The 27,693-nt window shown below is 38.4% G+C and overlaps 1 protein-coding gene across 2 annotated transcripts; it reads left to right on the forward strand.

The window, feature by feature from the left end:
- The first annotated feature begins 5,054 nt into the window (after positions 1-5,054).
- CTSS (cathepsin S) lies at positions 5,055-27,412 on the forward strand. Of its 2 annotated transcripts, none has more exons than XM_010838691.1 (8): positions 5,055-5,187; positions 6,128-6,254; positions 9,366-9,488; positions 10,326-10,475; positions 12,203-12,430; positions 13,690-13,855; positions 15,045-15,147; positions 27,285-27,412. In XM_010838691.1, exons 2-8 carry the CDS (start codon positions 6,129-6,131, stop codon positions 27,382-27,384), a joined length of 996 nt encoding a protein of 331 aa, XP_010836993.1. In that variant the 5' UTR covers positions 5,055-5,187; position 6,128; the 3' UTR covers positions 27,385-27,412. The 2 variants fall into 2 exon arrangements, with proteins under 2 accessions (XP_010836993.1, XP_010836994.1); XM_010838692.1 differs by having other exon boundaries at positions 5,061-5,196.
- The last annotated feature ends 281 nt before the right edge of the window (positions 27,413-27,693 follow it).

A 27,693-nucleotide genomic window follows, 5' to 3' on the forward strand; every position in this document is an offset into this window, starting at 1 on the left:
ACTGTACTAAGTATGAGAGTATATTGGACCATGTTCCCATGGCATGTGGGATCTCAGTTCCCCAACTGAGGATCAAGCCCATGCCCCGTGCAGTGAAAGCCTGGAATTTTAACCACTGGACCTCCAGGGAAGTCCCTATTAAGTGTATTCTTCTTACCTTTGTGTACTTCTGGGACAGAAGGGTCAGTAACAACTGAACTATTTTAACTATGGAAATAATGTCTGTTATTAAATTCCCAGCACAAAACTAATCACTTGGGTAAATTAACAGAGGGTAAAACTAGCATCGGTATCATCCTAAAAATCAGTCTTTTTCTGTAAAACCACGTAAGATAGTTCCTCAGAGAAACTTGAAGCAGCTGGCTTTCAGGGTGCATAAGCCTATGGGGTGGTGTCTTAAAACCTGGAGAAAGCATTAGGCTTCCTTATTCTGCTTTCATTTCCCTTTTTGGCATCATTCTGGAGCTGTTTCCTCATCTGTGATGGAAGGGAAGCAGCAGGCTAGAGATTTAATAATGTACTATTGCAGATTTCCTCTCTAAAAAACAAAACTGTAGTTAAATGTGCAACAACAAGTATGCCCCATTTCAAAGGAGACTACTGTGCAAAAATCCAGTTTACAGGTTTGGAAGGTTGCAGGGTGAGCTTCATTTTATAACATGCAGCAAGTGTACACAAGGGTAGACTTATGTAATAACGTATTCCCCTAATGTTTTTAAATAGTATGTTTGTTTATAGACTTTTCTATACCAGGAGGGGAGCAAAAGAAGCAGACAAACCTGAGGCTGGCTAAAAAGCCTCAGAAGACACGGCCAAATGGGTGATGTATCAGAAGTGAAGATAAAACATGTAGAAGATAATAATTAGAAAATTAATCCAATAAATATTTCTTAGTTTTTGCTTAAACATGTATTAAACAAAACAATACAAAATAAGACAGGATTCTGTATTCCCAAGGCAGCATCACTATCTTATGTGATGGAAATAGAGAATAAGTTCAGAATTGCACGGTACAATTTGTTTCTTAAAAGTATATGGAATATATGTATAACTGAATCATTTTGCTGTACGTCTGAAACTAAAACAACATTGTAAATCAACTTGTCTCTAATATACAATAAAAATTAAATTTAAAAAGTATATAGAAATGGAAGATGGTGAAGTAGCCAGAGAAGACTGGGAAAGGCAATATTTGGGAAGCAGAACTTGCAAGGTAGAGAGGCCAAGGGGTGGAGAGAGCCATTTCAGAAAGACACAAATGACTGTGTAATGTGGGGGCTCACAAGAGCAACTTGACTACAGCAGAGGGTGAACATTTCTAAAAATCTACTCTTAATTGATTGTGAGACAATGCAGCAGGCTACAGAAAGCATTTGTAAAAATGGTGCGATAAAAATGCGTTTTAGGACTTCCCTGGTGGTCCAGTGGTGAAGAATCTGTCTGCCAATACAGGAGACACAGATTCCAGTCCCTGATCCATGAAGACCCCACATGCTGCAGGGCAATTAAACCTGTGCACCATGGCTTCTGAAGACTGCTTGCCCTAGAGCCCATGCTGTGCAACAAGAGAGGCCACTGCCATAAGAAGCCCAAGCATCACATCTAGAGAATAGCTCCCTCTTGCTACAACCAGAGAAAGATTGCGTGCAGCAACAAAGACCCAACACAGCCAAAAAAGAAATAATAAACTTTTAAAAAATGTGTCTTAAGAGAACAACTTGGTAGTAATGTACAGGATGAAATTGCAAGGTAGATTGGGTTGCAGGCTGTTGAAATAATTTAAATCATGTCAGTACATATTTATTGAGTTCCTACTGTATCATTGCATTCTGTACTATGGTGGATACAAAAATGAGTAAGGTACACCTAGTTTCTGTACTTAAGGGACCAGCTGGTACATGTGTATGGCCCAACTGGTATATTTGTATGGCCAATACACAAATAATTGTGAGATTAGATAGAGAATTAAGAGAATGATGAATGGTTTTTCTGGTCTCAGAATCTATGAGTTTGCCACAACAGAGCCTCCAAGTACTGTAGAGACTCAAAAAGAGACATTAAGCTAGGGATAAAGAAAGGTTTTTTTTGGATAGAGATGGGCCATGAAGGAGAAATGGGATTTCAAAAGGCAGTGATGGGGAAGGAAATTCCAGAAAGTGGGAAGCAAAATGATTTGTTGGAGAAGTACTACTTTAAACTTCAATCCCAGGTCAGCAATACCAGGTTTTGAAAGGCAAAATATACAGCCTCTCAGAACTTGAATTTCCCCTCTGTTGAGTGACAGTGAATTGAAAGTCACTCAGTCGTGTCCAACTCTTTGCGACTCCATGGACTATACAGTTTATGGAATTCTCCAGGCCAGAATACTGGAGTGGGTCACCTTTCCCTTCTCCAGGGGATCTTTCCAACCCAGGTCTCCCACATTGCAGGTGGATTCTTTACCAGCTGAGCCACAAGGAAAGCCCAAGAATACTGGAGTGGGTAGCCTATCCCTTCTCCAGGGGACCTTCCCGACCCAGGAATCAAACCAGGGTCTCCTGCACTGCAGGCAGATTCTTTACCAACTGAGCTATAAATGAGGATAATAATCATCCTACCTCACAGCAGTGAGAAGATTAAATAATAATATACAAAGACTATAGCACATTGGAGAAGGAAGTGGCAACCCACTCCAGTATTCTTGCCTGGAGAATCCCATGGACAGAGGAGCCTGGTGGGCTAAGATCCATGGGGTTGCCAAGAGTTGGACACAACTGAAGTGACTTAGCATGCACGCATGCACATAGCACATTCACTGGCATGTAATTGGTGCATCCAACAAACATTAGGTAGGACTGTTAAAATAATAAAGTGTGGAAAAAGTGCAGAGGATAATAAGCATAAATGTCCTTGAAACATGAAGAAAGCTAGCTGCTTTGAGTGTAAGATTTATGTATGAGAAGAGCTGCCTTAGTCTGACTGCTATAAATACCATAAACGGAGTGGCTTATAAATGTGTGTGTGTGTGCGCTCCGTCATGTCCAACTCTTTGCAATCCCATGGGATTGTAGCCCACCAGGCTTCTCTGTCCATGGGATTTTCCAGACAAGAATACTGGAGTGGGTTGCCATGCCCTCCTCCAGGGGATCTTCCTGACCCAGGAAATGAACCCATGTATCCTGCATCTCCGGCATTGGCAGGCAGATTCTTTACTGCTGAGCCACTTGGGAAGCTTATAAACAACCGAAATTTATCTCCTCACAGTTCTGGAGGCTGGAAAGTCCAAGATCAAGACGCTGGCAGATTCATTGTCTGGTGAGGCTCCCTTCCTGGTTCATATATGGCTGTCAGTGAACACATGGTGAGCTGTGTCCTCCAAGATGAAAGGGGTAAGAAAGCTCTCTGGGCTGGGAGTGTTCAACATAAACCTGCCGTGGTCTGTCATATTAGAAAAGAGTCCATTAAAGAGCACTAATGTCGTGCCAAATATAGGGACTCAGGACTCAGAAGCCATTTTGAATGTTTTCACTGACCGAAGATGGGACAATACGAGAAACATTAACTGTAAAGCTGCATTGAATTGAAGCACATAAAATATGGTTAAACCCATGAATTCATAATGATACAAAAATAACTCAAAGGTTTCCAATGTTCAGACTGTATTTGGAACTCAGAACAAACTTTTTTTTAATGTTTAAGATAGGGAAATATAAATATTGACATGTTTGAGAACATTAGATGTAATAATGGTATTGGAATTTTATTTATTTCAGAGTCTTTATCTTTTAGAGATACACATTGATATATTTACATGTGAAATAACCTGATGTCTAGTATTTGGTTCAAAATAATCTGGGTAAGTGGGAAGGTAAATAAAACAAGATTGGCCACATATTGATAATTGTTAAAGCAGGATAATGGTCTCATGGGGCTCACTTTACCATATCTCTATGTTTATTTATGTCTAATTATCCACAATAGAAATGTTTTTTTTAAACAAAAGCTAGGTGCATATAGCTGATTTTGCTGTACAGCAGAAACTAACAACACTGTGAAGCAATTATACTCCAATAAAACTTGTTAATAAAAAAAAGCTAAATGACCATAAGCATGAAAATGTCTACTACAGATAAGAATATTAAACATTGTAATGATCTTGAGTCTCCCCAAATTTATAATATGTGTATTGAACATATTTATGATACATATGTCTTCTCTAGTGGCTCAGATGGTAACGAGTCTGCTTGCAATGTGGGAGACCCAGGTTTGATACCTGGGTGGGGAAGATCCCCTGGAGAAGGGAATGGCAACCCACTGCAGTTTCTTGCCTGGAAAATCCCAAGGACAGCGGAGCCTGGTGGGCCCCCATCCTTGGGGTCACAAAGAGTCGGATAAGACTGAGCAACTCACTCACTCACTCACTCATGATATATATACTAATTCAGTATAGATATAAATTTAAATAAACTGACAGAAGTTTTCAGAAAGCTTGATAAACTGATTTTTAAAACTCACGTGGAAAAGTTAACAGGCACAAAACATTAAGACAACTTCGAAAAAGAAGAATAAACATAAGAGTGACCGACCCTGTTAGACATCAAAACATATTCAAAGCTATTTTAATTAAAACCCTGTGTTATTGAAGGGACAGTAGGAAAGAGAACGCATTAGTGAGCTCAGAAACTGACCCATGGATAAACGGGAATTCTCATCTGGGTGAGAGTTAGACAACAGTAGATCATGAATGAGTTGTGTTAAAAACAATAAAGCAGTTTTTCCTAGGAAATCATGGAGGAAACCTGGAGTTCAGGAACTTAATCCTAATCTCTTCATAACTAAAATTTTCCATCTGAAAGTTGCTGTTTTTAGGTAAATTGAATAATCAAAATGAGGAGAGTTTAAAGAGTAAACTTGTACTCATGTTATTTTGCTGAGTTTGTTCTGTTGATCTCTTTTGCTGGGGGCTCTTTTTTGTTGGTTTACTGTACCCACTTTGTCTCCAAAACCATAGTGAGAGAGCTGGAGGTGGCACACTTCCTTAGATTTTAAATGAAACTGAAATGAAAGTTCACTTCCTCATTGTGGACGCCTCATGTGACAAGTTCCAATTTCTTTTTAAAGTCACTTTAGCTGAGTCTCACTTTGAAAACTTTGGAGAGAGCCCGCCGTCAGCATTCTTAGTCTGGGAGGACCTGCTTGTTCTATCACGTATGTACGGTCTGTCCTTTTTCTCCTCCTTGGTCCTTAAACCTTTCACTGGTGTTTTTAGCTTGCTCTGCCTGCCAGGTTTTACATCGTTTCTTTCAGGAAGTAAACTAAACAATCATTGTCGCTCAGTTTGCCTCTTATTTTTTTGACTAAAAAGAATCCATTTTTGAAAAGCTTAATGTCGGCTTGAATATCTAAGTCCTGAGGCTAACACATAGCTCTCTTTGGACTATAATTTGAAGACTTATATGGTTAAAAATACAGCTGTTTTGAATTAAAAAGAAGTGGAAAAGAAGTAGAATCCAGTTTGAGGTAGTCAGTCACTTAACAGTCTCTTTGTATTAAATATAGAAGTGATGTTTTCAAAAGTAGTTAATGCTTCTTTTGAAGCAGATATTTTGATTTTTAGGGATAAAAAGGTAAAATGATCCAAGGATGTGAAAGTAGTACATAGGAGTTGTCTTCTAACTACCTCTGAAGGTTGTGGATATTTGAATAGACCAGTTAAGAAGAGCTTGTGTATTAAAAAATTACCAAGATAAACTGATTTTTCAAAGGTTTGCCTTCTTCTTAAATATTAGTAATATTTTGGAACAGAGAAAAGAGGATTTCCTGTTGATTAGATTTGTTGTCAAATCCTGTAAAGTCCCTGCTTCCCTCATCTCCACATCCTCCCAAATTCGGATGTAAATTTGGTTTACCAGATATCAGGAAATTTTTTTGAAAATCAAAAAGGTATTTAGAATTGGAAGTGGCATTTCAGACAAAGACCTGCAGTTACTCCCTGTCAGTATATAATCCAAAAAGTTGCCTGCATGATTCTGATTTGTAACATTCTGTCTCTTTGACAGACTCTGCATTGCTTCTTGTTGAGAAAAAAGTATGGTCACATCAGATGCAGCTAATATTGAGTCTTCCTGTGTCATCTTTCCTTTAACAGAATGAACTGGCTGGTGTGGGCACTCCTGCTGTGCTCCTCTGCAATGGCACAAGTGCACAGAGACCCCACTCTGGATCATCACTGGGATCTCTGGAAGAAAACCTATGGAAAACAATACAAAGAAAAGGTAGATTGGCTGCCGTTTGAGCAATTTGCTTTTACTCAAATACCCTACATGTTCTTTTAAAAAAAATATTTGTTTGACTGCACCAGATTTAGGGGCTTCCCAGGTGGCTCAGATGGTAAAGAATGCACCTACAAAGCAGGAGACCTGGGTTCAATCCCTGGGTTAGGAAGATCCCTTGGAGAAGGGAATGGCAACTCATTCCAGTATTCTTGCCTGGAAAATTCCACAGAAGTATAGGAGCCTGGCAGGCTACAGTTAATGGGGTCACAAAGAGTCAGACACAACTGAATGACTATCACCAGGCCTTACTTGCGGAATGTGAACTTCGTTGGGGCATATGTGATCTAGTTCTCTAACTAGGGATCGAACTCTGCACCCTGCCCTGCACTGGGAGCATGGAATCTTCACCACTGGACCACCAGGGAAGTACCCCTGACTACATATTTTGACAAGCAGTGTCTTCAGTAAATGTTACACACTCATTTTCTTACCAGATTCTCTTCTTGGCCCTAGAATTTCATCAGGAAACAAAAATTTCCTGTTTTTAGGGCACTTATATTCTGAAAGGAGAGATAGGAAAGAAGTAAATAAATAAGCATATATATAATGGAGATGCGTTTGAGCAAACTCAGGGAGATAGTGAAGGACAGGGAAGCCTGGCGTGCTGCCGTACATGGGATCGCACAGAGCTGGACATGACTTAGCCACTGAACAACAATATGATGCAAACAGTGGAACAAAATAAAGCAAGACCTAGGGGGCTGGAGGAGGGTCTTCCATGAAGGCTCTGAGGGGTTGGGAGTGATTATCCTCCACATGTGACAGTATGGTCAGGAAAGGCCTCACATGGGAAGGTACCAGGCCAAGAGGGAAAGAGTGCACGTTTGAGGAACAAAAAGACCTGTCCTCAGTCCCTGGCACAGAGAAGCACTGGCAGATGTTATTTCTTGACTCTCACTTCCCACTTTGTACTTTTGTTTTTATTTCTAAACATACTTCTTGATTGAGTTTAATACTTAACCCTGGTGCTTCAAATAACTAAGTCCTAAAACTATGATGATCTAGTCACTAAGTCATATCTGACTTTTGCGACCTGCCAGGGTCCTCTGTCCATGGGATTCTCCAGGCAAGAATACTGGAGTGGGTTGCCATTTCCTTCTCCACCTAAAACTATAATATATGAAATTGTAAGCAAAGATTATATATAAATTTATTTATTTGATGTGATTTTTATATAAAAATGCCCTGAGTTGTTTTCTTAGTAATGATGAATTTCACCCTCACCCATTCCCCTTTACGGGCGAGGGTGAAAATTTCAGGCCTCTAATTTCCATGTTAACCAAAGTTAGATGTGCAATTAGCACCACTATCCGGTTAAATGAATGTTATCTTACTTTTTAATGATTCTAGTCCAGTAGAAGGAGTGAAAGCGACTTTTGATTAGTACCCCACTATTAAAATCTATTTCACAACTGTCTAATCACTACTAATCACTTTTTTTTCCTTTCCTATACTTCATTAGATTTGTCTTTATTTTATTTTTCACTCTAGTGGTTTGGAAGTATATCTGTATATGTCTTTTACTAGGATAACAGTAAAATCTTGCTTGAAGGCAGAGGGACTGCTTAGACTTACTACCTAGACTTACTTGCTACCTAGAACCAGCGCTTAGGCCTGGGTTCTAACACTCAATGAAATTAGACAGAAAAGAGTTGTTGCTGACTGCTCACTGGGCTATGGCTTGTTGTAAACTATGGCCTTATGGGTGGAGGTGAGGGTCAGCGATTCTAAGAGGCACCATGTATATTGCATTCTATGTAAATTAAGCTCCTGGAGGGCAAGAAAATCAGTAGCCTGAATATGAATTTATGCTGGATAAAATTAAGATAATAGGACCAAAGTTATTTTTTAAAGTATGAATAATGGAATGACATCTACATGAATGAAAAATAAATTGTGAAATGTATTAGAAATCCAATTAGAAACCTCAGAAATGAAAAAATAGAGTCATTGAAATAAGAACTCAACAAAAGGGATGAACTCCAAACTGGAAAGAGCTGGATAGAATCAGATCTGGAAGATAGTACTGAGGCATTCACCAAGAAGGCAGCACACAAAAATAAAATGGAAAAACTATGGAAATGCAGGTAAAGAGATGAAAGAAAGTTTGAGGCTCCAAATACATCTGATGGAATGATGATGCAGAAGCAATATTTGAAGGGATACTGGTTGAGAATTTTCCAGATATGGAAAAAAGAATGTTCCTGAATTCTCTAGTCAAAAGTGCTTTCCAGTCAAAAATACTACACAGAGGAAAATAAAGAAACCCATACCCACAAACATGTAGCGAAGCTGCAAAATATCAAAGAGAAAAAGAAAATCATATAAGTTACCGAAGTTAGAAACATTACAACAATTAGACTGACAACAGACCTCTAATCTACAATAATAGATACCAGAAGGCAATTCAGAAATACCTTCAAATAACTGAATAAAAACAGCTATAAATTTAATCAGACTAAACTATTTTTCAAGAGTGAGGGTAGGGACTTCCCTGGTGGTTCAGTGGCTAAGACTCCCTGCTCCCAATGCAGGGGGCTCTGATTCAATCCCTGCTCAGGGATCCCACATGCCACATGCCACATGCCACATCCCACATGCTACAACTAAAGATCCCGCATGCTCTAACAAAGATCCTGCAGGATTTTTTCTAAGACCTAAGACAGAGTGCAGCTAAATGAATAAATAATCAATTATATATATATATATATTTTTAAAAGATGTTTTAAAAGGCCTATAATGATTAAGTGAGTTTACCACTTACAAAGAATATACTTCAACAAATTACAATTTCTAAAAAAAAACCTTTCTAGCGTATTGAGGAAGTTCATTGTACATATCTAAAATGATATTAATCACCAAGAGAGCAATTAAGAGGAAGAGTTAAGATTGGTGTGCAGTTTTTCCCAGTTACACTTATTTATTCATATCCATTTATTTGCATGCTCCCAGACAGATCCACATTTAATGGAATGCTTCATAATATGTATATTTTCATTATTGAACACATTTGTGCAGGATTCAGTATAATGATGTTTCTTTTTATTTTAGAATGAGGAAGTAGCACGGCGTCTCATCTGGGAAAAGAATCTAAAAACTGTTACACTTCACAATCTGGAGCATTCAATGGGAATGCATTCATATGAGCTAGGCATGAACCACCTAGGAGACATGGTAGGTAAATTATAAATAATCCTACATTCATCTTTGGGTAAACTGGATTTCTGTCTCCCCAAAGGCAATTTGAAGGTAAACAGCAAAGGAGTGTTTTATATGTATATGAACATAAAATTAGAAAATAGAATTTAGGGACATAAGAATTTGCAGATTCCTTATTGATTTACACTGTGACCACTTTCCTTAATAAATCCCTTCTTTAGGGGAATATTTTAAACTCACAGACCACAGTTAATTTTACTTTTATTAATTTTAGAAAATATTGCCTAAAGACTACTCACAACATTTTAGAATACGTTACCATACTTATGTAAATCTAAACTGATAATGTAATATGGTCCACCTGCTTTCTTAATGGGGGAGTGTGGGTATTAATATAAAGTAACCTTTCATTAGTTATTAGATTCTGCTCTATCTTACAAAAACTTTTCACTGTGGCCAAAATTAAGAATAATAGTACCCTTTGGAAGGGAACACCTTAAGTGGATTAAATGCAGGAATCTTTTACAGTTCTTTCTCATAAGCAAAATCAGTTTAGTCCACTTTTTAGAGAACCCTTCTTATAAAATTCTGCCTTGCTTTGAAAGAAAAATATGCCTCTCTGTAACTTTTAGTTTTTTATCTTTTCTTCTTCTCCTTCCCAATGTCTGACTGGGATGCTAATGGCAAAGTGTAGGACTAAAGAAACCTGGATAATTCACCTACCAGATAGTTATCTATATTAGTCACAACTCCACTGGTTTTTCTCAGTTGTTAAATATATTCACAGTTATAATTTTCAAGATATTGACCAGAAGGATATAAGTGAAAGGACATATGTGTATATCTTTGTAGACCAGTGAAGAAGTGATATCTTTAATGAGTTCCTTGAGAGTTCCCAGCCAATGGCCAAGAAATGTCACTTACAAGTCAGACCCTAATCAGAAATTGCCTGATTCTATGGACTGGAGAGAGAAGGGGTGTGTTACTGAAGTGAAATACCAGGTGAGTATTATCATCTTAGGCCTCTGTACCTCAGGTAGAGGTCTCTCTTCCTTAAATGCTTAGTCTAGCTGTATCATTTAGCAGTGAATCTCATAGTCCCTTAGGTTACTTTCTAAATATGTTTGCTATTCTTATCTTCCCAACTGTGACCTTCTGAAGGGCCTGGACCACATATCATACTTTTCTTATTTCCCATAGTGCTGAGAATACCAACAGTTAGCGTCATATTTGACTAAGCAAAAAACTGTGAACTTAGCAAATGGGTCTTTAGGAAAGACTTTTAGTGTTCATACTATCCATCAACTGCACTGGACCCTCCATAAGTCAGTTACTTGAGAAATAGTATCATATGTGTGAGAAAATTTCAATCAAAAAGTTTATTCCTCCATCTCACTTAGGAATTTCAGGATTGATGGAGAGGAAATAACTAAAGCTAAATGTGACCTGTAAATTGTACCCATCAAGTTAGTTCTTGACTAAGGCTTACATTGCTAAGAAATATGGGCTTTATAAATGTGTTCCTATATTTTTATATTTCCTTTAATTTTCTTGTAAAAAAAAAGCTACAAAAATCCTAAATTAATTAGGGATAACTAAGGATAAAAGGCTTCTTAGGTGGCGGTGCTAGTGGTAAAGAACCTGCCTGCCATTGCAGGAAACACAAGAGACGCGGGTTCAATCCCTAGATTGTAAAGATCCCCTGGAGATGAGCATGACAATCTACTTCAGTATTCTTGCCTGGAGAATCCCATGGATAGAGGAGCCTTGCAGGCTCCAGTCCATAGGGTTGCAAAGAGTCAGACATGACTGAAGCAACTTAGCACGCAAGGATAAAACATATATATCACCTTGGAGGTCAGGATAAGGGAGAAGAATCAATGTCCTTCGAAGCTGCCCCAAGCCTGTGACCAAAGAAAAATATAAAAATTAAGAAACGAATGATACTGCTAATCTCATAATTCTTTTCCATCTAGATATTTTTCTTTCAACTAGTTTTGAGTTTCTCAGTGGAATTCTCTAAAAGTTTGAGAAGACCCTATAACTACCCATCTAAGTGTTCACTATAAATATTAATAATTTAATGAGCTCCTTTCTCTGAGTGCTTGCATTTCAATGGGTGATTTTACTTTAACCAAAAGCAGACTGAACTTGCTTCCTTCCAATAGACAGCCAAGTGGAATGAGAGGAGGAGAGGCAGTGCAGTTATGATGTGGCTCGGACCCCTCTGCACCTTTTTAAACTAAAGCAGCTTTGTGTTTTTCTATTTATGCTTCCCAGTAAAATAACTTAGAATCAAAAAATTCTAAAGCTAAAAATGTCCAAAAAATGCTAGTCTTATCTTTCAGGGAACATTTGGCAGGAGGAAGGGTGTTTTAGGTCAAGGGAATCATCCTAGTTCCTCTCAAAAATCCCTTTCCTGTTGGCATCTGTCTCCCCTATTATGGGGTGAAAATAGCTGGTATTTGGTACATTTTCAGTAAATACTGTTTCTTAACATATTTGAATATGGCATTTATGCCGTGAGGTCAGCCATTCATAAATATTCATTAAAGTTAGACTTGTTCCAGAGAACAATCATTGCCATGATCTAAGGGGAGGGGAAACGGTAGAGGGGGAGCTCTTCCTGAACTGATGAAAGTGCTGACATGTTGGGAGTTGCCCAGTTTGCATTATGGAAGCCATCCTTGCTAACTATGATTGCCCTTGTGACTTTGTCTCTGTTGTAGGGTGCTTGTGGTTCTTGCTGGGCTTTCAGTGCTGTGGGAGCCCTGGAAGCACAAGTGAAGCTGAAAACAGGAAAGCTGGTGTCTCTGAGTGCACAGAACCTGGTGGATTGCTCAACTGCAAAATATGGGAATAAAGGCTGCAATGGCGGCTTCATGACAGAGGCTTTCCAATATATCATTGACAACAACGGCATCGATTCAGAAGCTTCCTATCCCTACAAAGCCATGGTGTGCCTGCAAGTTAACTTTTTGTACTGCCCCTTATAAGGAGGGATAACCTTATGTTATCCCTCCAACTCACTGTACTAAACTTATCACCAAGCCAAGTGCTTGAGAAGCAGTGCTGCGTGGTGTGTGTGTGTGTGTGTGTGTGTGTGTGTGTGAGAAACAGAGAGAGAGAGAAGGAGAACAAACCTCAATCAAGAATTCTTAAATTCTTAAGAGTTCTCTTTCTTATGCAGCAGCCTTCTTAATTTACCATTGGCACAATAATTTAAAATAAGCAGGCGAAGTTCATGCTTAAAAATGAATTTTCAGCAAACCTTCCTTAAAATTCTTTGTGTATCTGCCTGGTATTTAAACTTTTTTGTCTTGCAAACTCCTGTGCTCAACCTTATTCTCAGATCATCAACCACACAATTCTTCTACCTTACTAAAAAGTTAAATAATGCTCTCCTCCTCCTCCAAGTCTCACCACACGTTTTGTTAAATGATAGGACAGAAAATTTAAAAAAGATAAAAATATCACTCAAACCCTCCTGCCTTAACCACTATTATTTTGGTTTATTTCTTTCAAGTTCTTTTTCCTATAAGGCATTTTTAAAAACCTAGTTGTATACACAACAAATATGAATTTGCAACTTCCCCTTTCTCACTTGAGATATGGTGTTTTTAAACCAATATTTGGGCTTCCCTTGTGGCTTAGAGGTAAAGAATCTGCCTGTCAGTGCAGGTGACATGGGTTCAGGAAGATCCCCTGGAGGAGGGAAAGGCAACCCACTCCAGTATTCTTGCCTGGGAAATCCAGTGGACAGAGGAGCCTGGCTACCTATAGTCCATGGGGTCACAAAAGAGTCAGCCACGACTTAGCAACTAAACAATCAAACCAATATTTAATCTGCAGATCATCTTGCAGGCATTATACCATCAAAAAGATTTTAAAGCTCTAGTCTAGTCTTAATGTAGTGTTTCCCTAACAATCCACCTAGAGTCTGAGAGACTTTACCCTGGCAACTTTTGTACACATGAAGATGTTCACAATTTAAAGCAATAGAATAGTTCTATATTTCCTCTGTTACTGGTGAAACGTAGAGCTATTAGGATTTGGAAGATTTAATATTTATTTTTTTAAAAATAAGAAAGAGCCTTAGATACTTGAAAGGATGAATGAGAAAAGAAAACATATTTGCAATCCAGACTTACGATACTGTCAATTTATAAAGGAAGTTGAAGTCCACTTCTTTTTCTGACTTATCCTTTCCCCACAGGATGGAAAGTGCCAGTATGATGTAAAAAATCGAGCTGCCACGTGTTCAAGGTATATTGAACTTCCCTTCGGCAGCGAAGAGGCCTTAAAAGAAGCCGTGGCCAATAAAGGACCTGTGTCTGTTGGTATAGATGCGAGCCATTCTTCTTTCTTCCTCTACAAAACTGGTAAAAACCTAGACATATTACCCTCATGCTTTATACTGCCCTCTCATCGGAGGAAAGAATGTCCTCCTTCCCCATCACTCTGCCTCTGAAAGCTTAGATTGGGTTAAATGGAATCCTCCATCTCATTTCACTTCATATATATATTTTTACACCCAGTTCTCATTAGTAAAGTAAGACTTGAAAAAATTTACTAAGACTGCATGCCAGGTCCGATGCTAAATTCTTTCTACACACTATCTCATTTAATCCCCATGTGTGCTTGTTCCTCAGTCATGTCTGACTCTGCGATCCCATGAACTATAGCCTGCCAGACTCCTCTGTCCTTGGAATTTTCCAGGCCAGAATGCTGGAGTAAGATGCCATTTCCTCCAACAGGGGATCTTCCTGACCCAGGGATTGAACTTATATCTCTTGCGTCTCCTGCATTGGCAGGCAGATTCTTTACCACTAGTACCACTTGGGAAGCCCCTTAATCTTTATAATAACCCTATTTTACAGATGAAAAAAAAAACATGTCTTACGTTAACCTACCTAAAGTCATACAGTCTGCAGGTGGTCAGCTGGGATGAGAAACCGTGCTGCCTGAGTCCAGAGCCTGAGCGCCTAGCCTCCGGGTCCACAGTGGAGTGTAGGTGCAGCACAGCAGAGTACCTGGAGGCCACCCACAGAAAGCCTCACCTTAGAGATCATTTCATTCAGCAAAGGATGAAGATGCATAACAATTTAGGAATATATACAAAGAAATACAACAATATAAATTAAAAAAAAATTAGGGATCTTCCCCAGTGGTCCAGTGGTTAAGAATCTTCCTTGCCATGCAGAAGACATGGGTTTGATCCCTGGTGGGGGAATTAGAGAGTCTGTGCACCCCAACAAAAGATCCCATGGGCTACAACTGGGACACAACACAGCCAAATAGTTACTTTTTTTTTTTAAGTGGAAAAAGGTGGCAGTTCATCAAAGGAGCTTTCTGAGGGAACTGTGATTAACTTGATGCCAAACTTTGTGAAACCAAAAAGCAAACAATAGAAAAACCCAGTTGTGACAACTATGACATTGATGGCAAAGAATCATGAACTCTAAGTAGTTTAAACATGAGAGTATATGTTCCTCACATATATCCAAACAGGCTAATCAGATAGTGGCACACACCACTTGCTCTTTTTCCTTACCCGTGTGTTATTTTCAGGTGTCTACTATGACCCCTCCTGCACTCAGAATGTGAACCATGGTGTACTCGTGGTTGGCTATGGTAACCTTGACGGGAAGGACTACTGGCTTGTGAAAAACAGGTAATGTACTCATATTTTCATGTATATTTAATTAAAATTGGTGTCTGGATACAGGCACTTCTCTGTATCTTAATTTCTCCAAACTTCATATGTCCAGGGAACCCAGTGCCCTCCCCAGCATTTGGTTCCTTCTCAGAACTTCGCATCTCACTCAAAGGCAACACAACACAACATAGTTGCCCCGTTAGATACTATGAATTTGTCTTAGATCCTCCAGAACGAATCAAGCAATAAGTCAGATTAGTTTTATGTCATGTCTGTTCTTGATCCTACTCCCTCTCCACTTCTATTTATTGCTCTAGTTCAGACATCTCTTGCCTGGACTATCCCTGTAGCTTTCTAGCTGGTCTCCTTTATTTAAAAAACCTTTTTTTTAATTAAAAATTATTTTGTATAATTTTTAAAAGTTACTTTCCATTTATAGTTTTTACAAACTATCAGCTGTGTTCCCCAGTTGGGGTAATACATCCTTGAGTCTGTCTTACACCCACTAGTTAGTACCACCTACTCCCCTGCACCCCCACAGGGAACCACTGCTTTGTTCTCAGTATCTGTGAGTCTGCTTCTTTTATGTTATACTCATTTGTTTATTGTATTTTTTTAGATTACACATATAAGTGATATCATATAGTATTTATTTTTCTCTGTCTAACTCATTTCATTCAGCATAATGTCCTCCAAGTCTACCCATGTTGCTGCAAATGATAAAATTTCATTCTTTTTTGTGGTTAAGTAGTATTCCGTTAAATGGACTTCCCTGGTGGCTCAGACGGTAAAGCGTCTGTCTACAATGCAGGAGACCTGGGTTTGATCCCTGGGTCAGGAAGATCCCCTGGAAAAGTAAATGGCAATCCACTCCAGTACTATTGCCTGGAAAATCCCGTGGACGGAGGAGCCTGGTAGGCTACAGTCCATGGGGTCGCAAAGAGTCAGACACATATATTCTTGATTGCTGAGTTGCTTCAGTCATGTCCCACTCCTTGAGACGCTATGGACTGTAGCCTGCCCAGCTTAAGAAAACTGGAGTGGGTTACCATTTCCTCCTCCAAGGAATCTTTCCAACCCATGGATCAAACCCACATCTCTTTGGTTTCCTGCATTGGCAAGACAGATTATTTACTACTAGCACCACATGGGAATCATCTGTTGATGGGCATTTATGTGGTTTCCATGTCTTGGCAACTGAAAATATGCTGCTATGAATATTGGTGTGCATGTATCTTTTTGAATTAGTGCTTTTGCTTTTTCAGGATTTATACCCAGGTCTCCTTTACTCTTAAATCTGTCCTTTATACTACTTTCAATCTGGTTTGTCTAGACTATAAGTTTAGAATTTTATCTCCTAGAACCAGTCAGTGTGAGATGAGTGTTCCTGAGTAGAAAAGACAAGTCACCTATGTTTGGTCCCTACCTGTCTGTCAGCCTCAGTTCCTGGCACTTTGTCTCACACTTTTCATCCTTGGTTATTGAAGCATACACAGTTACAGTTCATATCCATATCATTTTATCTTCAATGTCTTCATATCTTAATTGTTTTGGTCCCTCTGCCTGGAATATCCCTTTTCCTCACTTGGTTTATTCCTTCTTTTCCTTCAAAACCAGCTTAGTCATTATCTATACCGGAAAGTTTTCCCTAAATCCTTGGGCTGGGCAAAATGTCTTTTTTTTTTCCTATGCAAATAAAGTGTCCTTTGCATTCTAGAGTATTTTACACAATATATTTAAATTGTTCATTCACCTAAGTATCACCCAAGTATTCTGTATATGCCTCTGGGGCAGAGATTATGTTGTGTCTTTGAATCCTTAGCACAGTATGTGGCACCCAACAGCCCCTCAATACATGCATTAGCAGTCTTCTCCAACACCACAGTTCAAAAGCATCAATTCTTTAGCGCTCAGCTTTCATTATGGTCCAACTTTCACATCCATACATGACTACTGGAAAAACCATGGCTTTGACTAGATAGACCTTTGTTGGCAAAGTAATATCTCTGCTTTTTAATATGCTGTCTAAGTTTGTCATAGTTTTTCTTTCAAGGAGCAAGTGTCTTTTAATTTCATGGCTGCAATCACCATCTGCACTGATTTTGGAGCCCCCCAAAATAAAGTCTGACACTGTTTCCATTGTTTCCCCATCTATTTGCCATGAAGTGATGGGACCAGATGCCATTATCTTAGTTTTTTGAGTGTTGAGTTTTAAGCCAGATTTTTCACTCTCTTCTTTCCCTTTCATCAAGAGGCTTTTTAGTTCCTCTTCACTATTTGCCATAAGGGTGGTGTCATCTGCATATCTGAGGTTATTGATATTTCTCCTGGCAATCATGATTCCAACTTGTGCTTCATCCAGCCCAGCATTTTACATGATATACTCTGCATTTAAGTTAAATAATTCTACCCCTAGCAGCCCTTAGATCTTTATGGAAAATACATAGTCTACAAATCATAAATAAACAAAAAGGTACTTTTCTACCTTTTCCACCTTGTGACTCACAAAGAAGATGGTAGTCTTTGGATGGCCTTTTGGGAAATAGTTGAAGTGATTAATATCTTGGTTCATTTAAAACCTATTCACAGCACTAATCAGCTTGGGTCCAAACCAGTGATAGCTTTTTAAAATGGAGCAATACTTTAACTTCTATATATCTTATTTACTCCCTACAGTAGGTATGCTAAATTCTCCTCTCTACTGAAGTTTCTTTTCGAAGATCATACATCTTTTAGAGTTTTAATTCAAAAGCTCTTCTCAGCACTTGCTAATTTAATAAGCATTTACTAGGCATTTTACAATGAGATAGACAGTATCTAGGCCATGGAAATACAAAAATTAGTAAGAAGTTATCCTATTCTGTAAGGGCTCACAGCCCACTCAAGAATTAGAACAACAAAATACAATACATCCTGATATAATATGTCTAGATTTTAGAATAAGCTTGAAGGAAAATTATTCTCTATTTTTAGTAATACATTACCATTTTCAGATTATCAAAGCCTTGGTATCATCTTGTGCTCTTCCTTCTCTCCCTAAACCCACACAGCCCTGTCCTTCAAGCCTCTGATCACACTTTATATGGGTTTTCTCTTTTCCTTTGCTAATGACATTATCTAATTCAGATTCAGTTCTCACTCAGCTGTGGAAATATCTTCTTAAAATATGTATCATCCAAACCTATGGTCAAAATTCTAAATAGTCTACCATTTTCATCAAAGTAAAGTCTAAACTTCTGGCCATTCAAGCGTGTCTACTAAGTGCCTTCAAACATAGCCTTCTAGACGTTTCTTCCACTATATTTTCATGTACTCATCCATACTCACACTCTGGCCACAGTGAACCACTTTCTCATCATTCCCTAAATGTAGAGACACTTAGCTATTTCTAATTTGTTACCTACGCCATTTCATCTTTCTGAAATGCCCTTAAAGCCCATTGCTGTCTATAGAAACCCCACTGTCTGTGGTCAAATGGGCACCCTCCTACATTTTGGTGGAAGGATTGTAAAATTTTTACAATCCTTCTTGAAAGCAATTTGATAATATGAATTAAGAACTTTCTAACTGTTCATATTCTTCATCCAATTATTTTCATTTCTTGGAATGTATATGAAGAAAATAATCCTGAATTTTGGGAAAACTTCATACCTGATTTATGTAAATGTAGCATTTTTTTCTTTAATAATGAAAACTAGTAAGCAACCAGAAATACCTAAAAATAGGTAGTATTAAATAAATTATGATATAATCAGCCCATGTATTAGAAATTATATTTATTGAATCATTATCAATAACTGAATAAAATACTTGGAATATATGTTTAAGTGGAAAAATACATATAAATATAATATTTATATTCAGTATAAGTATTAAGTTTATAGCTCATTTCTCTGATATATATTATATTAAAGGACCAGAAAGAATTATACCAAATGTTAATGATGGTTGTCTTGGGGACTTTCCTGGCAGTCCAGTGAGTTAAGACTCCATGCTTCCCCTACAGGGGATGTTGGTTTCAACCCTGGTCAGGGAACTAAGATCCCACATGCCATGCACAGCCAAGGAAAAAACTGGGATCCCAAATGCCTTGTGGCACAGCAAAAAATAAAAAGATTGTCTTTGTCTCCCTTTATGTATTTTTGAAATCGTCTTTAACAAACCACTTATTATTTTTAAAATTAAAAAAAAAAACTTATTAAAATTCTATTTATTCTTCAAAACCTACCCTGAGTGCTATCTTCTCCATACCCCATTCATTAACTCAGAATTGTTTCTCTAACTTCTAAGCTCTAGCAATGCTTTATGAATTCTATTATAGCATTTAGCAAATTGTAGCTTCTGTTATAGCTATTTCTAAAAATCATGCTCCATTCACTAAAATATAAACTCCTTAGTGGTAGAATAATCTCTTGCTCCTGTTTACATCTTCATTTCATACATTGATTCAACAAACATATATTGAACACCTACCATGCAGCAAATATAGTGTTAGACAATGAAAAATACAGCCTTTCTCTATCATCCTTCAAGATTTTTTTTTTGGGATGGGGGGCTTCCCTGATAGTTCAGTTGGTAAAGAATCCCCCTGCATTGCAGGAGATATCAGTTCGATTCCTGGATTGCGAAGAGTCCCCTGGAGAAGAGAAAGGCTATCCACTCCAATATTCTGGCCTGGAAAATTCCATGGACTCTAGAGTCAATGGGGTTGCAAAGAGTCAGACATGACTGAGCGACTTTAAAAAATTAAAAAAAAAAAATCCCTCAAGATACTCATGCTCTAAAACGTAGAGTCAAGGAAACAGGCAGATACAGGTGACCATCCTAATAGAATGTAATAAATGCTAAGACAGGGGTATGCATCCATTGCAGTGGAAGCACAGAACAGTACCTGGCCTAGCCTGGGGAGTCTGGGAAGGCCTTTTAGCCAGATTGTTTGACTGAATCTTGGAGGAGGAGAAAGAAATAGCCAGATGAAGAAGGGTAATCAGAACAGAGGAAGGTAAATGTGCCAAACTCCAGAACTGAGAGAAAGTGAATGAGTTGAGAGAACTGCAGCCTGTTAGAAAGAGATGTGAGATAGGAAGGGAAAAAGTTATGAACAACCACAATTGCTGGCTCAACAAAGACAGATTGGACATAATCATGAATTCCAGGCTCCACAGAGGTTTACTCAAACAAAGCCCTCTTAATATCATCAAACTTGTTCTTAATGCTCTCCTGAAAGGTTAGATTCTATGTGATTTCCAATGATACCAAGTTAACCTTCAGAAAAACAATGTGCGGTCTTCCTCTAATTGGCCTCTTGGTTTTTTTTATTTTCCTTTTGTTTCTACTTAATCTTTCTGGTATGTATATAACACTGTTCTATGTCCCTGAATTTTTCTCCCTTTCTGGATATGAGTATTTAGCTCCTTTTTATAATACAGTGTACCATAATAACAGAGAAGGCAATGGCCCACTCCAGTACTGTTGCCTGGAAAATCCCATGGACGGAGGAGCTGGAAGGCTGCAGTCCATGGGGTTGCTAAGAGTCGGACACGACTGAGTGACTTCACTTTCACTTTTTACTTTCATGCATTGGAGAAGGAAATGGCAACCCACTCCAGTGTTCTTGCTTAGAGAACCCCAGGGATGGGGGAGCCTGGTAGGCTGCCGTCTATGGGGTCGCACAGAGTCGGACACGACTGAAGTGACTTAGCAGTAGCAGCAGCAGCATAGCATAATAAATAAAAGCATTAACTTTGAAGTCAGGGAGATCTTACTTAGAATCCTAGCTCCTTTACTGTCTGTGTGACCTTAGGCAGGTTATTTAACATCTTATTTAATATCTTGAATAAATTTCAGTTTTCCCATTTGTAAAATAGGAATAATAGTCTCAAGATTACTATAAGGATTAAACAAGATAATGTATGTAAAACATTTATCACATAGTATCTGGCACAGATTATGTATAATAAATCATAGTTATTATTTTTTATTATTCCTCCTTTAAATTTCTATTAAGAGAATATGATCTGATATAGAAAACTATGCCCTCAGCAATATCCCAATGTAAATGCAGTTATAAGTTTTACAGAATGCTTTCATAATGTCTAGCAATATACATAAATGACTTAATACCAAAACATACTTGAGTAAAAATATTTTATGGGAGCCAAAATAATGCAAAATACCTGATTATAAACCCTCTGATGGTTTGACTGAATCCAGGAATAAAACTAGAGCATATACGTGAAGAATGATGAACTACATATTTCTTCAGGGACATCTCCCTAAATATTAGGCACTGGAGATTATTGCGGTTAAACTACTTAAGAAGATCCTTAGTTATTTGGATAGTCTATGTTGCCAATAATGGGCAGATCTATAAATTTAAAAAGCTAGCTGAACTAGAGATACAACTGCTATGGACTTAGAAAAATTTAGGAGCCTGACAAGGACACATTTGGTCAGACTGCCCTCAAAATGGACCAGGATTATCTTTGCAAATAAAAGGGAGGAGTTTTATTTAATATGCAGATCAATGAGAAATGGAGGCTCCACAGTTATAGGGGCATAAGACAACTTTGACCTGAGGAAAAAATTAAAGGTATTAACTATGTACCCAATAGATCTTTAAACTGTGAAGTAGAGTAGGAGGAAAGCCAGAAGAATGCGGTCCTCTGGAAGTTAAATTGTGTTTCAGAATGGAGAGAGAAATTATACATCAAACATCAAAAGGGCAGGTAAGATGAGACTTGAAAACTGTTTAATGAGGCAAGATGGAGGTGAGTGGCAATCTGGACAAGAGAGATTTCAGTGAAGTGGTGTAATAAATACCTGTCTTGAGTTATAAATCAATAAGCAACATTAGACCTCAGTTCCTTATCTCTCTCAGCTCACGCCTTAGATGATCTCATTTAGTCTCATGGTTTTAAACATCATGTATGTGCTGAGGACTCTTACCTTTATAACTTGAGTGTTAGACTCCATGTCCAACTGTCTACCATTTGACCTCTCCACCTGTGTGTCTCTAGGCCTCTTTAATTTAACACGTTCAAAATAGAACTCTTGACTCCCTGCTGCTGCTGCTGCTGCTGCTAAGTCGCTTCAGTCATGTCCGACTCTGTGCGACCCCATAGATGGCAGCCCACCAGGCTCCCCCGTCCCTGGGATTCTCCAGGCAAGAACACTGGAGTGGGTTGCCATTTCCTTCTTCAATGTATGAAAGTGAAAGATGAAAGTGAAGTCGCTCAGTCGTGTCCGACTCTTTGCGACCCCATGGACTGCAGCCTACCAGGCTCCTCTGCCCATGGGATTTTCCAGGCAAATTTCCTCCATCTTGGTAAATGCCAACAGCATTTACTCCAGACCAAAACATTAGAGCCATCTTCTCTTTCTTCATATGATATCCTACATCTAATCTATCAGCAAATCCTGTCATTTCTACCATCACTAAATTATCCCAAATGTTATTACTTCTCAGTACCTCTACTGTTATCACTCTAGTTCAAGCCACTGTGCATCTCTCTTGGTCTACTGCAATAATCTCCCAACTGATAGTCATTTTCCCTCTCTTTTGCCTATAGTCAATCCTCTACATAGTAGCCAGAATGATCTTTTTTAAATCAAAAAACAAATTTTATTACTCTTCTACTCTAACCCCTCTCATGGCTTCCTTTACATTCAGAATAAAACCCATGATAAGTAAAGCATGACATTATCTGGTCTCAACCTGCCTCTCCAACCACCTCTCCACTCCTTTCTCCTCTCTCACTCAGTTTTGGGTACATTAGACTTGTTGCTGTTTCTCAGACATACCAAGATTATTCCCAGCTCTTTCCCCAGGTCTTTGCATCACTTGTACCTTCACTTTACTTAGGTCTTTGCTCAAATATTTCCTCAGATAAGCATCCTCTGACTATATTATCTAAAATGTAGCCCTGGGGAATTCCACGGCAGCCCAGTGGTTAGGACTCAGTGCTTTCACTGCTTGTCGACATTTGATACCTGGCCAGGGAACTAAGGTCCTGCAAGCTATGTGGCACAGCCAAAGAATAAAATAAAATATAGCCATGACTCCCAACACTCTGCATCCCCTTACCATTTATTTTTCTTTATACTTAAAGAAGGTGACAGTTTTAGTTGCTCAGTCATGTCCAACTCTTTGGAACGCTATGGACTATAGCCCACCAGGCTTCTCTGTTGACGGAATTCTCTAGGCAAGAATACTGGAGGAGGTAGCCATTCCCTTCTCCAGGTTCTTTATAGTACTTACATTACATATTTCTTTGGTTATTGTATGTTTCCCCTGTAGAATGTATATAGGCTTTAAAAAGACTTTGTCTACCTTGTTTACCTCCATAATCCTAATGCCTAGAGTAGTGTCTGGCACAGCCTAGAAAGTTCAAAGCTGTAATTTCTTAGAAAGGAAATCAGCATGTATTTTAGAAGGAATTTCTGATAAGTTAGTGTCTATAGTATGCAGGGAGAAAGTAGAGGGACCAAACACCCTGTTTTATTACCAACTAAGACATTTCCCAGGCCACAAGACTTTATTATTTTTTAAGTGCTATTTCTTTATTATTACTTATTTATTTTATTTTTGGCTGTGCTGGGTCTTTGTTGCTTTACGCGGGCTCTCTCTACTTGCAGTGAGCGGGGGCTACTCTTGCTTGCGGTGTGCAGGGTTCTCATTGAGGTGGCTTCTTGTGTGGAGCACAGCCTCTAGGGCACCTGAGCTTCAGTATTGCAGCACACAGGCTTAGTTGCTGTGAAGCATGTGGAATATTCCAAGACTAGGGATCAAACCCATGTCCCCTGCATTGGTCAGTGGATTCTTATCCACTGTACCACCAGGGAAGTCCATAGGATTTTATTTTTAAAACCAGGACAATCCTAGGCAAAATGGAACTGTTAGTCACCCTAGGAAAAGCACTACATATTTTTAAAGGGGATGGACTCCCCTTTGAGTCCAATCAGATGGACTTATACTTGGATAAAAACAAAAATAGCCATCTCTACTTGTCGAGTATTTACTACAGACACTGTGCAAGCACTTTAAATACATTTTCTCATTTAATTTCTAAGGTAATCTATGAGATAGGCATTTTATCCCCATAACACAGAATAGGAAGCTCCTGATACTGAGAGAATTAAGAAACTTTCCCAAAGTTGAACAGTTTGAGTGAAAGGTCTATAGAGTTAACAAAAGTAAACAACTTGGTAAGGACTGGAATGAACATTTGGAACTGATGTTGTACAGTTCTGAAGACAAGAATTTGTCCTCAAATATTTATCTAGCTTGAGGTTTTTAATCAGTTGTATTTTTAAAAGCAGAGTTAGCAGTACTCAGCCAAAAAGAGGTCTGGGATGTTCTACAAAGTTGGGCCAGTTGACCTTCTCTGGGACTGGGACTGAATTGAATTGGATATTGAATGGGGTCTGGGATATTGAATGGGATCAGGGACTGCTCGATCTCACTAAGTTCATATTACTAGTCATAAGAGCCTCCACTCAACTTTCGTTACCAGAACTTAAGTCTAAACTCAATTTATCTAACATTTTTACCTATTTTTTAGGCAGTAAAAAGATCCTGGATGTTCTGGTTTGAATTTCATTCCCTATACTACCTCACTCACAGGAAGAACGTAGAAAAAAGGATAGTTTAAAAGTTAGTGTAGACTTTGGCATAAAAGCCTAGATTTGAACCCTTGCTTTGCAATTAACCACCTGCATGACTTTGGGCAAGCCACTTTACCTCTGCCTGTATTTTTCTTTAGTAAAAAGAAGATAATACCTACCTCACAGGATGATGATTAAATGAGATAATATATGTTAAGCTACTTAGCACAGAGTAAGTGCTCAATAAGTGGTGGCTATTGATACTAATAATAGCTTAGCCAGAGTTTATTATGGCTTTTGCTTATCAAACTGGATACTGAAAAACCTGCATCCATTGATGAGAGGTGAGAGTGGAGTTTGGATTTTATTCTCAAGGTATTAGGGAGGCATTCAAGAATTTTAAACGGGAATGGCAATAAATGAAAGGAATCAAAAAAGGAGCCCAGTGAGTTCTCTGGAGGTCCAGTGGTTAGGACTTGGTGTTTTCACTGCAAGGCCCTGGTTGAATCCCTGATCAGAGAACTAAGATCCTCCAAGCCATGTGTATGATGTGGGCACTCAGTTGCTTAGACGTGTCTGACTCTTTGGGACCATTTGGACTGTAGCCCTCCAGGCTCCTCTGTCCATGGGATTTCACAGGCAAGAATACTGGAGTGGGTTGCCATTTCCTACTCCAGAGGATCTTCCTGACCCAGGGATCAAACCTGTGTCTCCTGCATCTCCTGCTTTGGCAGGCAGATTCTTTACCACTGAGCCACCAGAGAAACCTGTGATGAGGCAAAAAAAAAAAAAGCCCCTAAGAGAGTTTAAGAAGGAGTGATCAGAGAGAGAAAAGAACATCAGGATACAGTAGTATTTTAAAGCCAAGAGGAAAGTGAGGTGAGAGTAGTGAAAGTGAAAATCACAGTTGTGTCCTACTCTTTGTGACCCCATAGACTATACAGTCCATGGAGTTCTCCAGGCCAGAATACTGGAGTGGGTAGCCTTTCCCTTCTCCAGGGGTTCTTCCCAACCCAGGAATCGAACCCAGGTCTGCATTGCAGGCAGATTCTGTACCAGCTGAGCCACAAGGGAAGCCTGAGGTGAGAGTAGACAGCTGTGTTAAATGGTATGAGAGAGAAATAACACCTGAAGATTGTCCAGTGAATGGCTGATACATAGAACAGTTAAGGCCTATTGAAGAACAGCTACTTTAAATTATTCCACTTGTCTTTTTCCAATAAGCCAGCATGTCTTAGTTTCTCCACTGCAGGCAAAAATACAACCTTCCTTTGAGTTCTGAGCAAAAATTTGCAACAACTTCCCTTTGCCTAGGGAGTTAGACAAGTTCCTTAGTCTGCTGTTCAATGCTCTGTACAACGTGGCCCCAAACCAACCTTCTATCTTCTTTTCCCATTGGTTTCCTAAGGACGTTTAATTTTCCTTTCAGCTGAATTTCCTGCTGCTCTTCAAATAAAATCACAGTATCCTATGCTTTTATTTGTATGCTAGTTATAGCACAGTTCATACAAAGTATGAATCCTGCCTCGTATTATAATTATCTGTATAATTATAATTATAAAATCTCAGAATAATAAAGAACCTCACAAGTCATTTCTCTTGCAAGGATTTTGTCAATTTTTTCACTAGTATGTGAAAAAGGGAGAAAAAAGTATTTTGGTGAATCTTTCATAAATCTAAATTTATTTGATTCAAAGGACTATCCTTAGATTAGAGATTGTGTCCCCTTAAGTTTTGTTTTTGGTGTTAAAATTTCCTGTCTTTTACAATATGATGGTGATAATAAAGAGTTTTCTTTTTAATGTCTAGTACTTGCTAATTTAAAAACTGGTAACTTTATGTCAATCTGCAAAAGTTTTTGAAATTCTTAAAGTCCGTGAAATGTTAAAGTCATGAACCATTGATCTCCTCTAACCCTTATCTGACCCAGAAATTCCCCCTCTAGCAACATCTCTAACAAGTTATGTAAACCTCTGATTGAACATTTCCAGTGCCAGGGAGCTCATCTCCTCCCAAGGTAGCATATTCCATTTTTTTTTACAGCTTTAACTGTGAAAAAGTCCGAGCTCCACTTCAAAAACATGTTTGAGAGCTGCTCTTTTAGAAAACCCCTGTCCTTTGCCTTTTCCCTAGTGATCTCTCAAAATATTTCTACATGACACTCTGAAGAAATTGAAGTTTGATAGGAAATCATCACCTGTGATCCTATTATACAAAAATACTTCAAGATGGGGCCTTGGAAAATATAATAAAACTCATTCTCTGCAGAAACAGGAGGATTTATAGGTTTGTGATGAAACATATTATTTTCCTAGGTATTAAATTAGGTATTAATCTGTTCATCAATATTACATTAAAACCTATCAAACCATCCTTTGAAAATTGCCTGAAGCACTGGGGAAATTATTATATATTATGTTGTTCTAATTTTGCTTTATAGGTTCTCTTATATAATCACTTTAGGAGAAAACCAATCTAAGATTGAAAATTGATAATGTGATTTGATTATATTCATTTGTAATTTTGTGTTACTTCTTTTTCTAAAGCTGGGGCCTGCACTTTGGTGACCAAGGATATATACGGATGGCAAGAAATAGTGGAAATCACTGTGGGATTGCTAGTTATCCTTCTTACCCAGAAATCTAGAGGACTTCTTTGTTTTATAACAATTCAAGAAAAAAGAACCACTTTCTCACAATTTAATTTTACCTGCTGTAACAGTAGAAATAAGTGTGATATGATCAATATATATTTACTGTACTAACAGAAAATATAGTTTGATTCATCTACTTTTTTTAGCTTTGCAGATCTTGGGGAAAAGTTTCCTAAGTAAATTAATAATGTACAATAGATATAAGTGTATGAAAGTTAGTCAGCTGAGACCATCTGTCATGTTTATCAGTCTCTTATTTGTCCTTTTAAGTTCCCTAATATGCTGCTGAAACTTGATGGCAT

This window comes from Bison bison, unplaced genomic scaffold (assembly GCF_000754665.1).
Source record: "Bison bison bison isolate TAMUID 2011002044 unplaced genomic scaffold, Bison_UMD1.0 scf7180017864104, whole genome shotgun sequence".
Taxonomy (NCBI): Eukaryota; Metazoa; Chordata; class Mammalia; order Artiodactyla; family Bovidae; genus Bison; species Bison bison.